The sequence below is a fragment of the Pongo abelii genome, chromosome 11 (genome assembly GCF_028885655.2).
Source record: "Pongo abelii isolate AG06213 chromosome 11, NHGRI_mPonAbe1-v2.0_pri, whole genome shotgun sequence".
Lineage (NCBI taxonomy): Eukaryota > Metazoa > Chordata > Mammalia > Primates > Hominidae > Pongo > Pongo abelii.
In genome coordinates this window covers 89,514,872-89,533,117 of record NC_071996.2, presented here as the reverse complement: position 1 = coordinate 89,533,117, position 18,246 = coordinate 89,514,872, and the positions used below count along the sequence as shown (strand labels likewise).

Sequence of the window (18,246 nt, the reverse complement as noted above, 5' to 3'; positions counted from 1 at the left end):
CGTACCAAAAAAGTTAGCTCTCCCTAACCATTATTTTCAGCCCTTGCTTAGCTAGAGCAGAAACTGATGAAACACACAGAAATGGCCTGCAATTCCACAGTACATTTGTGATGTCCATCATGGGTATATCTTTTATTTTGTTTCTTTACCTTTCCTTAGACCACACTGTATAATAGTTTCTAGTGCAAATCTATGATGGAGATGACTATATCCAAAAGTCAAGATAATCATGAGTAAAATGGTATAGCTTATCCCAAAGGTAGAAATTTTAACAACAAAACACCCTTGATGTGATATTATGCCCTGAACAAACAACAATGTGATGGAGCCAAGGTCAAACTGAGTCACTGAAGGACATCTCATGAGGCTCAGTAAGCACTCCATGAAGATGTGGTTCACTAGGACGTCACAGAATCAATTCTTACCCATTATACAAATGAACTTATCCTAAGTGTACTGCTTATGAACTAAACCATTTTTTGCAGAGTTGGTTTTATACTAAAATAGTTGTTTTATTTTATGAATTTCTTTTATAGGTTTAGAAAGAAGGCAATGAAATATCATTGTAATGAAGAGCTGCTATTAAGCATATTACCTTAATTCTCAAAGGGTTGATCTCCATATCTGAAGTGCAGTTCATTGGTCCATCAATATCATAATGAAGGATATACAACAGAGTATTATTATTATATTTGTAAGGCCACTGAAGATGGAGCATTGCCTTGCTGAATGAACTTGGACCATTGTTTCTCAGCTAAGGAGAAAAAAGAAAATGTATCTACACCTTGGGCAAAAATCTATTCCATAATCCTTCCCCTGCATCAACTTTAGAAATCATGTTAGCAATAGGTTTTGAATAACAGCAGTTTCCACAGTTAACCTCTAATTACAATGTGACCATTTTTATGCAAAAATGATCAAACTCAACATTTGTCTCTAACACAGAGTAATATGTGTCAGGATAAAAATATAAACAAGGTTGGGCACAGTGGCTCATGCCTGTAATCCCAGCACTTTGGGAGGCCAAGGCGGGCGGATCCCTTGAGGTCAGGAGTTCATGTCCAGCCTGGCCAACGTGATGAAACCTGTCGGTGAAACCCTGTCCCTACTAAAAATACAAAAATTAGCTGGGCATGGTGGTGCACACGTGTAATCCCAGCTACTTGGCAAGCTGAGGCAGGAGAATCGCTTGAACCCGGGAGGTGGAGTTTGCAGTGAGCTGAGATCACGCCACTGCACTCCAGCCTGGGCAACAGAGCGAGACTCCACCTCAAAAAAAAAAAAAAAATATATATATATATATATATATATATATATGAATAAACAAAAGGCAAAATATTTAAAAGTTATTAATGAAGGATGACAAAGAAAATTTCTTCCTATAGAAATAGTTTTGATTATTTGCCATAGGTATTTTCAATTTTTAGCCAGAACTACAAAATGCCCATGAGAAAGTACCAATGACATTTCTTTTACTCAAGTAGAACTAATTGATTTTAAACAACAAATTATATAAACTGCTTTATTTAAACAAAGATATTTGTCAAATAAAAATGAATTTATGTATAGGGAAAATATTCAAAGAAATCTCTGACACATACTTAACCAATGTAGAGTTTACATAAAAATTACATAGAATTTTTTTTTTAAAGGTAGCTTAGTTGTTCCTCTCTTCGTTGGCTTGCTCACTAGGTTTGAGTAAAATCTAACAACTGCAAACCTCATAGATGTGCTGAACAACTGGCCCAACATCTTCTTCAGTCTCAGGGTTCTCCTTGTGCTCCCAGTTTGGAATCGGAAGAAAGATATGATCAGGACTAGAGACTCTAAACAATGACCAAAGAAAACCTACCATGAATATCAAAATGATATAGTCAGTTCATTTTCAAAAGTACCCCATATTCATTACTCAAATAAATAAAATTAGATCTAATTTTAAAAAATACTTTAAAAGAAAACTAATGAACACACACATGCACAAAAACTGCTTTTATGAAATGTACATGTAACAGGTGAATTGACAATTTGTGTAAAAGTTCAACAACATTATTTTGTGCATGTTGTTGCCAAGTCTTGTTCCTTTTGAGGATCACCCAGTATTGGGGGTTTGGAACATACCTAGGATTTTATTTCTACAGAAGCTAATGCCCTAGTAAAACCACCACTAAACATGCAGGGTCTACTGTCCAGAAGAGGCTAAGGCCTGATAGTTACCTTTAAAAAGCAACCATGAGAATGAGATACTCAACTAAGTATTCATACTGACCCTCTTATCTCAACTGCAGCTAAAACAGCAAGGTCAACTTTGTGAGATACAACTGGGCTTACTTTGTCAAATAGATTTGAGCTGAAAAAGAAAAAAAAAAAAACTTAAAAATGAATTATGCATAACCACCAAAAACATACAGAGGCAAACCCAGTGAAACTAAAAATTAACAAACAAAAGAAACAAGTGTAAAGCTTATACCTCAAAATAGTTATTTTCATTAACATTTAATTCCAAGAAGATGAACATTTTATTTCTGGATTTTAAATTTTGTTTTACAAACTCAAATCTGACAATAAAATTATTCTTATAATGTAAATATTGATTTTAAAATGCTATAATCAAGCAATAAAATTTAATCTGTACTACTTTATATTTAAAGTATATTACATAGTATATTTACAACAAATAATATTTATTTGATAGTTATAAGTGAACATAAGTTGTTTTCATACCTTTGGATTTGTAAGTCAAATTTCACAGAAGTATCCATCTCTGACTGCTGGTGCACACTGAAACGAAGACCAGCTAAGAGCTGAAGGAGAGAGGAAAAGATAGTAATGCTAGTCAATGTCTAACTAGCAAAATTTCAAATCCAATGTCTAAATAAAAAATAATGTTCTAAAATGGGGTTTTTCTGAGCTTACAATAAAACTGAACAAAGATAATTAAATCTTATTTTCTATCAAACCTATTTTACTTAATATACCTGGGCCAATCCATAAGAGAGCCTATTTAACAACAATTATTAATCATAATTATACCTCCTTATAATACTAACCATCTTTCTAAAAAGTGCAAAAGTAAATGTTTGTTGATCCAGTGAAAGTCGAGCAACTGGGTACAATAATTTGATAACACGAAGCTAACAACCAAAGTATGTGCTGTGTTCATAGTCCAGGAAAGAAGAAATGGATGGTTTACTAGAGTAAGGGAACCTGGCTAAAGAAGGCATGAGTAGGGCCACAACCAGAATTTCTCCACACACCTCTCATAACACTCCCAACACCAAATATCCTAATTCCTGCAGGCAGAAAATCGGTAGATTTTAAATAAAACAATTGAACCACCAGGTACAAAAAAGAAGGCTTCTTGGGGATCATATAAATGACATATAAAAACAGTACTTCCTGGGTACTGCCTCCCACTCCACAAAACCTGGAGCTGGCTACTTGGAATAAGCAGAAACCAAATAATAACCAGAAAGCTAGCGAGAATGAGAATATGAGAAAATAAAAGGCATGCTCATTGTTAATAAAACATTGAATACATGTGAAAAACTGAACTTAGGGTAATTTGTTCAAGTTCTCATCCTTAAGATACCGTACATCTAGAAATACTAATGACTTGTAATAGAAAACATACTAAAGAAATATGGAATATTTAGACCTGTATTACTACAGATCTTCAAAGTACCAGTATCAATATGTCATTAAATAAATTCTATTGAAAAAGTCACACAACATATACTGCCATTTTGTCCTTGCTACTAGAAATTCTACAAGGTATATTTTGTTTACTTTTTAGAGGATTCGGAAAGCAAGCCATTGGCTGCTGCTTTTCAAGCTCCTGGGCACCCTGTTCCACCATCTGAAGGGAGCCTGATTCAACTGACCTTCGCTCTGATCCTCTGTGTGGGGCCTGTGATGGAATCTAGCTCACCTAGGATTGACAGTCTTGGTAGCTGCCAGAGTAGCTTTTCAGGATCCATTAAGGCATCAGTGTAAAATAGCAAAAATTATTACTTCAGTCCTTAGTTTAAACCACGTTCTCATCCATTCACTAAAGTGAAGGAGGCGTAAAGAGCAGCTGATTGCAAACCGTGTAGGAGCACAACCAACTGTTTTCGTATCTTAGTTAAAACTAAGCAAAACTCTGCTAATCATTTAACTATTATATCGAAACCAATTTAAGGACATTGTTTTGAAGTGTTTATTTTTAAAAATTACTATGAGCCCAGAGAACAATATGCTTTTCTATTTGCCAGGGAGAAAAAACTGTTTAATTAAATTGTCTTACTTGAGTTCCAGCCTTCATTGGGTTTCCAAGGTCACATACCACCTGGCGAGTTTGGTTTTCTGTCTTAAATGCACAGGAAAGTCTTGCTAAGGCCTTTGATAGACCAAAAAAAAAAAAAGGATATGAAAGGAAATAAAGTATCATGCAGTTAGATATTTCAGTTTCTTGTCCTAAGCAAATAAATCTAGTTGAGCAAACCAGGAGGTAAGGAAAAAGCCAGAATTGGGTACAGTTGCCACATGGAAATGCAGAAGTGTTTCTGAAAGATCCCTAGAGGACTACCATATATAACCATACAGCCTCTGACAAATAATTTGATGGACAGGCTTAGACACTTTATCTATCTAACCTCATTTCCAGGCACTTGGCTTGCAATTCTAAAAATGTCGTATCAATGCATTATGCAAAGTATTAGGCTTAAAAGGAATTATGTAAGATAGGCACTCCATTGTCTAGCAATTTAGCCTTAGGCAGAATAGCTAAGCTTGTGCTTCACTAAATAGGGGAACAGCTCATTAATGTTAATAAGATCTGTGAGTGCATTTCAATTTTTAAAGAGGCAGCTTGCTTACTTCATTGTTTCGGACAACCCCGATGAAATCAGCCTGCAGTGGAATGGAAACGATGAGCTCAGCTTCATAGGCACCTTCTCCTTGATTCTGAGCCTTAACAATCAATGTCAGAGGGTTGTCATCCCCAATATAGATCTTCTTTTGATCACTACAAGTTAACAATACAAATCCAGACTGAGAAAAAAAGACTACATGGGGAAAGTATGACTGTTCAAAGAAACAAGAGATAAATACACAGCACTGACATGTTCAACATCGTCTCAAGATATTTTAAGACTACTTCACAGCTTGATAGAAAACAGAAAATAGCACACTGGGTGCAAATCCAATGCTTCTCTCAATAAAAATAAACATTGATGCCACTAATATATCACTATCATTCATATCTATTGCTGAAGTGAATTATATGTACTTTGTAATTCCCCAATATTTTTCTAAAAGCTAAATTAATCATGTGTCATAATTCTCACAATATTCTTTATAATTCATATGCCTTACAAAATGGTAAGGATATTCCTTGAGTTCAAAGAGTGTTTACGATGAAGTGTATCTTTAAAATGATACAATATTACTTTGTGATATTACCCAAAGTTGAATGGTAATAACTCTTTCAACCTAGGCAACTAGTGAAAACACAGTGGATATTTTCTTTAGAGCTCAATATTGATAGTTTTAGTATTATAGAAAATCACGCATTACCCTCCAGTATAACTAATTCTCGTTAAAATACGTTAGTCCTTTGAATAGAAAAATGTGCCCTTCCATTTAAATTTCTTACTACATTATTATTTCAAGCAAAACTTACCTATCTACAGAAACTTCCAGCTTGGGTTTACAGACATTGTCTTCACCACAGTCAAGGAGAATGTGAGCCTAGAAAAAAACATTTTATTTTTCTACATGAAAATACCAATGCAGGTGGCATAAGCAGTGTTTATCAACATCTATGTGGTTAAGCCTATATGTACACATGTATATATTTTCAGATACTCATCAGCTTGTTTGTATACCCAAACGCAAAAGAGACCATAGCCACTTATTTTTAAACAGGTCAGTGTACCCAGTCAAGAATGAGAAAGAAGAAAAAGATTCATAGAATATAATACAGTTCCCTTGGAACCTTTCAGTTTTATCTCAGATTAAGCTGTTATCATCTTTGAATGAAGACTGGTGTAGAAAAGAAAGTAATAGGTAAGAAATGAGGGTTCATTTTTACCCTGCTGCTAGTTAAGTTGTGAGATGTTGGGCAAAATAGACTCCCTTCTAGAGTTTCTCATTATGGACTGTGCCTCTACCAATATCAGGAAATAGGGCTGCAGAGGATAAAAGAATAAGGAGCTGTAGACATTCAGCAGCAATTCAGACAGGCAGAGAGACCAAGGGGCAAAAGAAACTGGATAAAATGAGTCCAGCATTGCATGGTCATTTGGAAAAAGATGAAGGAAAAGGAACTTGAAGCATTATAGTTAGCCAATCAGGGTAGGTGAAAAAAGCAAAGAACTGAACTTTTTCCCCACTAGATCTGGCCAGGAGAATGTTTCAGCTAGAGCAAAATGGAAACACCCAAAAGACAGAAACAAGTGGAAAAAAAGCAGAGGAGCTGGATAGGATGTGAAAGAAGAAACATAAAAATTAAGAAAAGAATGGAAAATAAAGATGAGGCCATTTTTGCTTTGTCTATTGGTAACATCCAAAGGGCTTCAAGCACAGAAGCAGACAAAAAGAAGAGAGAAAAGGATGTAAAGGAAAAGAAAAATAGAGTCCTTTAGAAAAAGGATGATGATTGTAAACTTCCAAGTCACAAGGAATGTCCGGAATTAAGGCTTCAACATACACATTTTGGGGGAACTCAGTTCAGCCCTTAATGATATTTAAAATATTGTCATTTTTACATGGAATCACTTAAGAATTATCAGTGGAATACTTTGCATTCTATTTCTTACTGTCTTCAAAATCCAGAATGTATTATATACTTTTAGCACATCTAAATTCAAATACTTAGGTTTTATTAGAAATTTTCTTTGTATTTAGAATTCATATAATTCACAGTTGAAAAAGTGGATTCAAATACTCAAGGTGTTCTAAACTTACTAAAAGTTTTGCAGTAAGAGAATTAAGCATCAGCTTTTAACGTTAAATTAATTAAAATTAAATAAAATTTAAAAATCAGTTCGTCAGTGACACTAAGCCCATTTCGAGTGCTCAGAAGCCACATGAGGCTTGCAAGTGGCTATATATTGGACAGAGATTCTTAACTGTCGTTTTAATTTGAAGGAAACACAAATATATATGCAAATTAATTCAATTACCTAGATATAAGCAGTTGCTATAAGCCTTTTTAAAAAAGGACTATTAGAAGAACTATATGGTGATTCTTTACATCATGCCAAATATAAATCAACGCTTGATTAGATCAGGAAGGACGTGTGGACTTTGCAGATAACAAATTAACTAGTGATAAGGTATGTATAACATTCCCAGTTAGAATGTTAGATGAGTATCTTAAGTTTGCATGAGATGTATGTATAAAATATTAATAAAACTGTAATATAGAGATATTTGGCTGATATCACTCTATAGGGGAAAAAAAGGACTCAGCTGGCATTGAAGCAGCCATAGTGTTAAAATATGCTGTCAGGAAAGATAGTTTCAGAAATGGAAAAGCAATGTCTTCCATGCTCAGACAACCAAATCTCTACAGTTATATATGTTACATCTTGCACAAAGTAAGAAATTAATATGTATTTGAGGCTGGGCACGGTGGCTCATGCCTGCAATCTCAGCACTTTGGGAGGCCAAGGTGGGTGGATCACGAGGTCAGGAGATCGAGACTGTCCTGGACAACATGGTAAAATCTCGTCTCTCCTGAAATACAAAAAGTCAGCCAGGCGTGGTGGTGGGTTCCTGTAGTCCCAGCTACTCAGGAGGCTGAGGCAGGGGAATCGCTTGAACACAGGAGGCGGAGGTTGCAGTGAGCCAAGATTGCGCCACTGCACTTCAGCCTGGCAACAGAGCAAGATTCTGTCTCAAAAAAAAAAAAAACACAAAAAAAACTTAATATGTATTTGAATGAAAAAAATGAGAGAAAAAAACCCAACTCTTTCTGCAGAAAACACTAAATCTCTAACACCAAAGGATTAGGGAGCAGAAAGGGAAACACTAGAACTGCATTGTCCAATATAGCAGCCACTTGCAAGCCTCATGTGGCTTCTGAGCACTTGAAATGGGCTTAGTGTCACTGAGGAACTGATTTTTAAATTTTATGTAATTTTAATTAATTTAATGTTAAAAGCTGATGCTTAACTCTCTTACTGCAAAACTTTTAGTATGTTTAGAATAACTTGAGTATTTGAATCTACTTTTTCAACTGTGAATTACATGGATTCTAAATACAAAAAAAATTTCTAATAAAACCTAAATATTTGAATTTAGATGTGTTAAAAGTATATAATACATTCTGGATTTTGAAGAAAGTAAGAAACAGAATGCAAAATATTCCACTGATAATTTTTAATCGATTCCATGTAAAAATGACAATATTTTAAATATCATTAAGGGCTGAACTGTGTCCCCCCAAAATATATATGTTGAAGCCTTAATCCCCAGTATCTCAGAATGGAACTGTATTTGGCGATATGGTCTTTCAAGACGTTATTAAGTTAAAAAGTCTTTAAGGTGGGCCCTAATCTATGACTGATGCTTAAAAAGAGATTAGGACACAGACACACACACAAAAGGAAGACCATATGAAGACACAAGAAGGTGACTGGTGACTGTCTACAAGCCAAGAAGAGAGGCCTCAGAAAGAAATTAGCCCTGCTGACTCTTGATCTCAGACTTCTAGGCTCCAAAATTAGGAGAGAATCAATTTCTGTTGTTTAAGCCACCCATTCTGTGGTACTTTGTTATGATAGCCCTAGAAAACTAATATAGATATATTTTTAAAATAAATTTCACCTATACCTTTTCTACCTTTTAAAAAAATGTTGCTAACCAGCAAATTAAAAATTACAAATTTAAAATTACAACTGAAACTTTGTATTTCTATTTGACAGCAAAAAGAGAGTGCATAGAAGAGTTTGTAATGTAACCAGCGAAATGAAGCATCCCTTTTAGAGAAAAGGAAATGATAAAAATGGTGGGTAAGTAATTAACATAAGAACAAGAGTGAATAACAAAGCTAAGAATGCAGAAAGAAACATACCTAAAAGTTAATAATGTCACTAATGGAACAAATGTAGGACACAGAGGAGACCAAAAAATTTTTTTTTCAAACAATGAAGAATAAGAATAGGTGGGAAAAAAAGGAAGTCAAATATTACTGCAGTTATTCTTGCCCTCCAAGGGGTTTCAAAAGTTAGCCTACTTGATTAGCTGGTTTTAACGTGGTATTGGCATTAAAGAAATTGGATGAGGAGTCTGGAAAATTAATCAAAAGTAGTGATAACAATGATAATAAAAGATTTCTAAAAAATTATAAAACTATAAACAGAAAATAACCATAACCCATATATGAAAGCACATAATATAAAGGGACAAGTAACAATTAACTTTTAAAGAAAGTATAATACTGAATGACAGACATTAAGAGGCTCAGATGGTCATTATGAAACTATTAATCAACATAATATTGTGCATTCATTAAAAATAAAAAATGTAAAGAATATAAACACAGAAGTATGGTTATAAGTTCTATGTTAATGAATACTAGAAAATGGCACATATACTATGATTATTAATGTACAGGATGAAATATGAAATTGTTAAAATATAAAAACTAGAAAAGACTTTTAAAAATATTTTAATTTGCCTTTTGCTACTGTCACATATACAGAAAACAAGCCAAAAAAAAAAAAAAGAGCTTATGGGATCTTAGAAAGACAAAAAAAAAAAATGACAAACTAAACTTAGGGCAAAGAGTTATGAAAGAAGAAATATTAATGTAAAAACATGAACATGTAATTTAAAAAGAAATAGTAACTAGAATTAACAATATTTAAATACATTACACATAAGATTTTCTAAAACTAGAATACCATCTATTAAATTTTGTTGCTTTGGTTTTCTGAAAAGAATTATTTATTTACTATATATGCACTTTTTAAAATTAAAATATCAAAGATAACATAGATATAAAATATATTTAGCAAAATACTAAAATACTATGTAAACAAACTGGCACTTTGCTGTTCTCCTTGAATTATTTTCCTATTTCAGGTATATGAAATGTCTTTCTCTGTATATCTCCATGTTGAGTGGCTTTAAATATCTCTGACTTGAAAATTCAGATTCCCAAAAAAATAAAAAGAAAAAAGAAAAAAAAATAGAAAATTCAGATTCCTAACCTTCTGACTTTGACTAAACATCTATCAATATGATAAAGGAAATCTCCTCTAATATTTAAAAACATGAATTGTAAAAAAAATAACAGAATATCACATTAGTGGTAAACTGAGTACAGTACCTGTCGACTAATGTTAGCAGGCGTGAACTGGTTAAGAATGGGTTGCAAGCCTGTTGTATCAGCAGCTGTTCTATAATCCAACCGATATTCCATAAAAATAGTAATTGGAGTGAGTTTGTCTCTAAATTCAGATTCATCCTAGAAATGGAAACGCTTTGAATTAATGATAACATCAACCTAAATTATCTGGAGAAATCTATAAGTGCACATTACAAAGCCAGCTGTATTCATCTCTGAGCCTTCAATTCTAACAAAATTCTCTGGAAAATTATACTTATGTAGAAATAGAATATCCAAAAGAAGATTATCCTTATCAAGTAAGAACCTTTAGTCAATTTTTGTTTACAATGTACTATTTGATTCACATGAAAGTACGAGACATGTTAACAACATAAGCACTCAAACACACACACCCAACATAATAAGAACATTATTGATACTGCTTAAGCTACTCAAATACTTCTTTCTCTTCCTCCCTCTGCATTCCTTCTCAATAGGATTACATGTAGTCTTCTGTGACTTGCTTTCTGTCCTACACTCTTAAGATCCATCCATTCTATTGCATGTAGCCTACGTTGATTTTGTACTGTTGAGTACTATTTCATCATGTAAATATACTATAATTCATTTATTCATTCTGTCAAAAGCCATTTTGATTGTTTATGGGTTTTGTTTTGGCTATTAGAAATTGCTGTGATTATTCTTATACATAGTGACAAGTATATTTGTCAGTTTTGTAGTACCACATTATTTTCCAAAGTCTTCAAAACAATTCACACTGCCGTCAGCAATGTATAAGAATTCTTAATTCATATCTTGACCAATTAATAGGTATTGGTGGACTTTGTTTAAATGTAAGATTCTATTTCTTCATAGTCATAACTTGGGGTATTTGTCTTGCTTCTTAAATCATGAAGTTTTTTAAATTTACTCTAAAACTTTTTTGTACTTAAATAAGACAGTCACATATTTCTTCTTTAATCTATTCATGTAGTAACTTACATTTTTAGACTTAATATTAACCCACTCTAGGATAAATCCAACTTGGTTTATTTATCTTTTTTTACAAACTGCTAAGACTTATTTGCTTATAATGGCTTAGTAATTTTACATCTATTGTAAGACTAGAATGAAATTCTCCCTTCTGGTACTATTCTCGACCAGTCCAGGAACCAATTACACTAGTTTCAGAGATTGACTTTGAAATATTTTGTTTTTTTTATTCTTTCAAAGAGCTATTTAAAATTGAGAAGTCTTGTTCTTGAATGTTTGATAGATATTGCCTATAAAACCATCTGGGCTTTGTCATTTTGTAAAGATTAACTGCCAATTCTATTTGTTAAGTGTTTAGAGGATTATTCAGGTTTTCTGTTTCTTCTTATGACAGTTGTATTGTTTTTCTAAGAATTTCCATGTTTTGTCTAAAAGTTTTCCTATGTACTGGCCCAAGGTTATTCATAATATTCTGTTAATTCCTCCCTTATCTGTAATGTCGCATTTCAATTCTTAATTTTGTGGTGTTTCTTTCTTACCTTCATTTTTTCTTAACTTTCATTTAAATTAAATAGCATTTAAGGCTATACATTTATCTTTACATTCTACTGTTGTGATAGCCTATACATTTTGATGTCATATTTTCATTGTAATACGGTTGCAAGTAAATTTCCATTATGATCTTGTTTTTGACCCATAAGTTATTTCAAAATCACACTTTCCAATTCCCAGTTGATCTTTTTGTTATGGATTTCTAACAACTGCACTGTGATAGCATGTATTCTATAAAATTACTTTTTGAAATTTGTTTAGACTTCCTTTATGGCCTATGCATGGTCAGTTTTCATATTCTTTAGTTGTTAGGTGTCCCTAGGTTCTATATAAGTCTGTTAAATCAAGTTCATTAATTATGTTGTTGTCTAAATATTTACTGATGTTTTTGTCTTGTTTTGTTTTTTCCTTTAAATAAAATAGAGTCTCACCCAGGCTGGTCTCAAACTCTTGGCCTCAAGTGATCCTCCTGCTTTGGCCTTCCAAAGTGCCAAGATTATAAGCTTGAGCCACTGTGCCCAGCCCCTTTATTTCTTTAAACATTTTATACAAATTTGTGCTCTGTAACTGGCCTTTGCGGGTCTAAAATCTGATGTTTCTTCTAGTGGCTTCTATGTTTGTGTGTGTGTGTGTGTGTTTAATGAATTCATATTTGATCAAACTTAACCTGTGGAAATCCTGGGGCCCGTACTGGATTGCTCCCCTTCAGCAAGGTTTTACATTTGGCTCTTGCTGGAATCACGATGCACCTTTGTCGTTAAGAACACTTAGCTTTATACAACTGTCGGAATTCCTGTGCTGGTGTCTGCAATTACTACCTGCCCTCTCCTTAGGCTTCATCCTTTGCCAGCAACTCTGGCTCATATATTTGCTTATAACTCACAATTCAGATTTTTGCCACTGGAGTTTTTTAGTTGATTGCTCATTTTTTTTTGGACTCTGGCAATTTCTTTTACTGTCTTGAAAGTCCAGTTGCATTTAAGAAATATGTTTATCATAATTTGTTCAGTAGTATTGTTGTGGAAAGGCCATTTGGAATATCCAATCTGCCAGAAGTAGAAGTCCATCATTCAGGTTTGACGCTTTACAAAGCTAAATTTCCTTCATGTATTTTTCTGTTTTTCCTTTTGATCTAACACTAATTTACAGAAAGTGAAAATCATTTAGATAAAAAGGAAAAGCTAATGACTAAAAAGGAACAACAAGGTAGCGGAAAAGTTATCTCTTACCCGCAGATACGCTATCAATTCCTCACACTGCATCAGTCCCCCCCTTGAAATAGTCATGTTCTTGGAGTGACTTGGGGACCTGCTGTAGAGAAACAGTGCTCGTCGAATTGCTCCCTTTTGCTTGAGTTTATCCAAAAGAAGTTCCACCTGGAAATCTATGTAAACCAAAGGATTTATAACCAACATATTCTTTATGGACACCTATCTATCCTACTCTAGAGTTTTCATGTAAACAGAGGTCTTTATTCCTTAAGAAGTAAATTGCTTCTAATTAATTTAAAATGTTATTACATTGTAATGAGACTACAACATATTAATTCTGAAAAAATATTTAATAATAATTAAATAATTAATCAAACTTTCCCTAAAGTAATGTCATAAATAATTCCCAAAAAAATGATAGTAGTAAGCCAATTATCAGACAGGAGAAATGCTATCTTTTAATTTAAGCTGAGAGGAGGAAATCCAGAGGATGAAACATGTGAATTAAGACTTCCACCATAAATTCAAGTAGCAAGAGTCTTGCTGATTTTGATTAAGAAGTATTTGCTCATATGTACTCATACCATCATATTAAACACTATGATGAATGAACAGTTTGCCCCACTTGAAACTCCTGCTTCCAGTGAAGCTATCATATCAAATTGTCAGATGAATATGCCTTCAGGAAGCAAGTGATCAAACAGAGTTAAACACATCAAGAATCATTGTAAAACAAGGATGTAGCAATTAGGATTACTGCCTTGTAAGACTCAGTTCTTTAAATAGTTTCTTAAGAGAGTGCAAATCTTTAAAACCAGAATTCGCGTCGCAAGTTTCTCTAAAAGTTGACCTTTATTTCAAATTTGGGTGAATACCCGGGGTTATTTTGCTTCATGTTCTGTTCTACTAGGCCATATTGACCTCCATGCTATCTCTCAACCAGTGAGCACATTTTCTGCTTCAGGCCTGCTGAAACTGCCAGTTCCTCTGTGTCAAACACTCCTCCACACATCCCATAGCTCCCTCATTTCCTTCAGGTCTCTACTGAAAAGTTGTCTCCTAGGGAGACCTTGCTTGGCTGCCCTATGTAAACTTTCACACACAAACACACACCCAACAGTTTCAGTTTCTTCTCTGCTTTACTATTATTCCTTACCACTTGCCATTAACATACAGACAAACCCTGGCAATAATTATTTAACACTCCTACCTTGCTCTCAGGACCACATCAACCATTTTAGGAAAAGAAGAGTAGAGTATGCTGTGTGAATTAAATTGCATGACCAAAACTTTTTCTCCTCCTTCTCACTATTTCTAAACCACCTCTACTCCTGAGATTGCTTGGGGCTGCTCAAAGACATAAAATACAGACTTCTCAGCAGATCATCTACTTCTAAACAATAATATTCATATTTCCCCAGAGTTCATTATCTCACATTCATAACTGCTTAACCTTCTAAAGGTCATGTTTACCATTCCGTGGGCTATTTAGCTCATAATGTCCATAAATAAGTGTATTATTTTTGAATTAGCTTAAGAGTTACCAAAGAATATAATTATGTTGAAATCTTAAATGTATTTAAGCATAAACATTCAAATAAAAAATTATAATAACAATTCAAGTAACTATTTGAATATCTTAAAATATTTTTTAAGTGCTGTGCATGCAGTATCATTAAAATCATACGATTTTTCATAGAACACTTACTAAGTTTCCTGGGAAGTACTCCTTTGCCATCTGCCTTTAAGCAGAACCTAACATTAAAACTGTGGAAAAATAAAAAACATACATAAATTGTATAATCCAGTTTAGACATATTTTTTATTATCACTCACATCTCATATTTCCAATACATAGTTTGTATTGTGAAGCCTTACATCTTTCTTCATGTCTTAATATTATTCTAAAAACATGAAACTATATACACTAACCTAACTCATCCTTCAGTAATTTAAGCACATTTCCTTTCATGGTACCTTGATGAGAAAAAGAAAAAGAATGTCCTAACTTCCTCTCAAGCTTATAGAACCTATTGATAAATCTAAATGAGGGAAATAACAATTCGGATTTTTTTTTTTTGAGACAGAGTCTCACTCTGTTGCCCAGGCTGGAGTGCAGTGGCAGGATCTCGGCTCACTGCAACCTCTGCCTCCTGGATTCAAGCAATTCTCCTGCCTCAGCCTCCCAAGTAGCTGGGATTACAGGCATGCACCACCACACCCGGCTAATTTTTGTATTTTTAGTAGAGACAGTGTTTCACCACGTTGGCCAGGCTGGTCTCAAACTCCTGACCTCAGGTGATTCACCCGCCTCGGTCTCCCAAAGTGCTGGCATTACAGTGAGCCACTGTGCCTAGTCAACGGTTCAGATTTTAAAAACTGTCTCATTGATAAAAGGACCCACCAAAACTTTCTTTAATTAGCAACCTCCTTTACAGCAGTGTTCTTCACAATTTATTAACAGGTTTTGAAATCAGTTTAATGGGTTGTGTTCAGCATCTTAAGAAAAATTTTTTAATAAATAAATAAAACTGATTTAGGTACCAAAGGTAAGCATGATTTTCTGAAATGCTTGATTTAATTACTTTTATGTGTTTATAATGCAAAATGTATTTCTTACTATGTGCCATACTCAAAAATCATATGATGTTACTGCTCTAGTTAGTGCATTTGAAGCCTTTGAATTACTAACATAATTAGAAGCAGATAATTGGCAACTTCACAGAGATATGCAGGATAGAAAAGCAGTAAAACTTACAGCAAAATCTTGAAAACAACTTCACTGCCAATCCATAAAAATGAAGACCAAATATTACTGAATTTTTAAATGTAATCCAATTAAATAAATGAAAATTTCAAAATTTTAATAACCATAACAATAATTCAAAAATATTCAAAAACAAATTCAGGAAAAATATCTTTAATTGGCTCTTTTGAAGTAAAACTTTTCTAGGTACCAATCATTTTCTCCTTGATCATAAGTCCTCTGCAACTCTTCTGTGTAAGTAAGGAACATGAATAGTGTTTCCCAAAGTGGGAACTCATGAATGACTACTCATGGTGATTTTGGTAGTATACGGGTCAAGATTTTTCATTAGTTTTATATTTATATTGATATGTATGAGAAAGATACTGGTTTCTACATTTTGCTTTTAAATACTGTGAAGTAAAGCATGAGACAACTTAAAAAATATCTATAATGAAAATAGAGCAAAAATTACTCAAGTAGCATACAAATGACAAAGATGAGAGAAAGAATGGAGTAGAGAAGAATTCAGATATTTAACTTATGAAAAAATATTATATTTTTCTTTGGAAACTAGTAAAGGAATAAGCAAAAAATTAATATATTAGAGCAAAATAATTTTTTTCATACAGCTGTTCACAGATATTAAATCTGAAAAACAAGATATCTTTTAAAAATTTAAGTGTTCATGGGCCTGTTTGGAATTACATATAAATGAACTGAGATCTTATTAGCTTTTCTTTCTTTTTGAAAATATTCATTGACCATGCATAATTCTTCAAAAATTAATTTCATACTAATTTATAGAGTATCTTTACAGCCTTTAGATATCTTTTTTGGAGCACTATTTCTATAATCCAATTTATAACATGAAAATAGAGTGTAAGGCCAAGTGCAATGGCTCATGCCTGTAAATCCTAGCACTTTAGGAGGCTGAGGCAGGATGACTGCTTGAGCACAGCAGTCTTCGAGACCAACCTGAGCAATATAGGGAGACCCCATCTCTACAAAAAATTTTAAAAATTAGCCGGGTATGGTGCCACACGCCTGTAGTCCCAGCTACTAGAGAGGCCAAGGTGGAAGGATCACTTAGGGCCTGGGAGGTCGAGGCTACAGTAAGCCATGATTGTGCCACTGCACACCAGCCTGGGCAACAGAGGCAGACCTTGCTTCAAATAAAAAATAGAAAAAACAGTATACTCACAGAAACTGTTTTAGCAATACTTCAGCCCTACCACCTTCATTTGCAATTGTTCTTACAATGCCTGAATAATAATCACAATAATAACTATTATTAAACAAATACCCTTACCAGGAAACTTTGAGAGCTGTTCCAGGCAGTGAGCAGGTTTTATTGTCTTGATTTAAAATGCTAGGGTACACTTCAAGACCAGCATTTACAGTGATAACTGGTCTGGCCCTAGGGGGGTAAAAAAGAAGATGAAGAAAAAAATTATTTAAGAAGTTAGGTTGACTGAAATATTTTTGGTTCATATTCACTACATATACAGTACAATGTCTACTAAAAGCATTGTTTGTAATAGTAAAAGGAACAGGAACAACATAACCATAGGTGATCAACTGTCTCAGTTGCCCAGAACTGTCCTAATTTTAGCACAGTAACTCCTGCATCCTGGGAAATTGCTCAGTTCCAGGCAAGGTGGGACAATGGCTGGCCTATATGAATTCAGTCACTAAAGCAGAATGGCTAAATAAGTTGTGAGATATCTACCGAATTCACTGCACTACCATGGAGAAAATGAGTGGGATGACCTCTAAGACATAACCAACATATAGTTTTAGTGGGAGAGAAAAAAAAACCCAAAAAGTACAAAGGATGTCTACTGATATACATACATACATGCATAATATGATTTTTTAATGCATAGAATATTTCTAATAGAAGAAACAAATAAATTATTAGCTGGTATGAGGTAAAACATTTTTTTTATATACCCTTCTTACACTGTTTGCATTTTTACCACATACATTATATAATTAACAGCAATTTTAAAAACTAAAAACAATAAATTAAAATAAATACAGTTTTCCTGAGTTCAGATACACAGGTTTAAGTCCTACACAAAAATACAGCTGGCTCAAGTCAATGTGCCTGTCTCAAAATGATAAATCTCTGAAATCTGTTAAGTATTGTATAGTTACAATTAAATTGACCCATCACAAACTGCTACACAGCACTAATGTTAGTGCTCCTGCCATGTATAAACTCAGATCACAGATATGTAAACATCTTAACTACTTGGGATGACAACTGATATTCTAAGTCATGAGGAATTGATGAAATACAGAGAATAACTGGGGATACATAAGAAATTGGGAAATAGAAATATATAAATTCATACATATTGCTCTAATAAAAATATTCATTTGGGGTTTCATTACATACTGACCTTGTGGTCAGA

General features: G+C 33.6%; 1 protein-coding gene across 2 annotated transcripts in view; it reads right to left on the bottom strand.

Moving 5' to 3' along the window:
- Positions 1-18,246, bottom strand: part of ITGAV (integrin subunit alpha V) — an 88,260-nt gene that overhangs the window by 9,669 nt on the left and 60,345 nt on the right. For both annotated transcript variants that reach the window (XM_024243312.2, XM_054549575.1), the window contains exons 15-25: positions 17,136-17,243; positions 14,786-14,844; positions 13,096-13,250; positions 10,322-10,459; positions 5,663-5,730; positions 4,858-5,005; positions 4,286-4,378; positions 2,722-2,801; positions 2,267-2,347; positions 1,721-1,826; positions 596-754 (exon numbers count right to left, since the gene is read on the bottom strand). In XM_024243312.2, the coding sequence (XP_024099080.2) occupies positions 596-754; positions 1,721-1,826; positions 2,267-2,347; positions 2,722-2,801; positions 4,286-4,378; positions 4,858-5,005; positions 5,663-5,730; positions 10,322-10,459; positions 13,096-13,250; positions 14,786-14,844; positions 17,136-17,243 (1,195 nt within the window). The remainder of the gene's footprint in view (positions 1-595; positions 755-1,720; positions 1,827-2,266; positions 2,348-2,721; positions 2,802-4,285; positions 4,379-4,857; positions 5,006-5,662; positions 5,731-10,321; positions 10,460-13,095; positions 13,251-14,785; positions 14,845-17,135; positions 17,244-18,246) is intronic.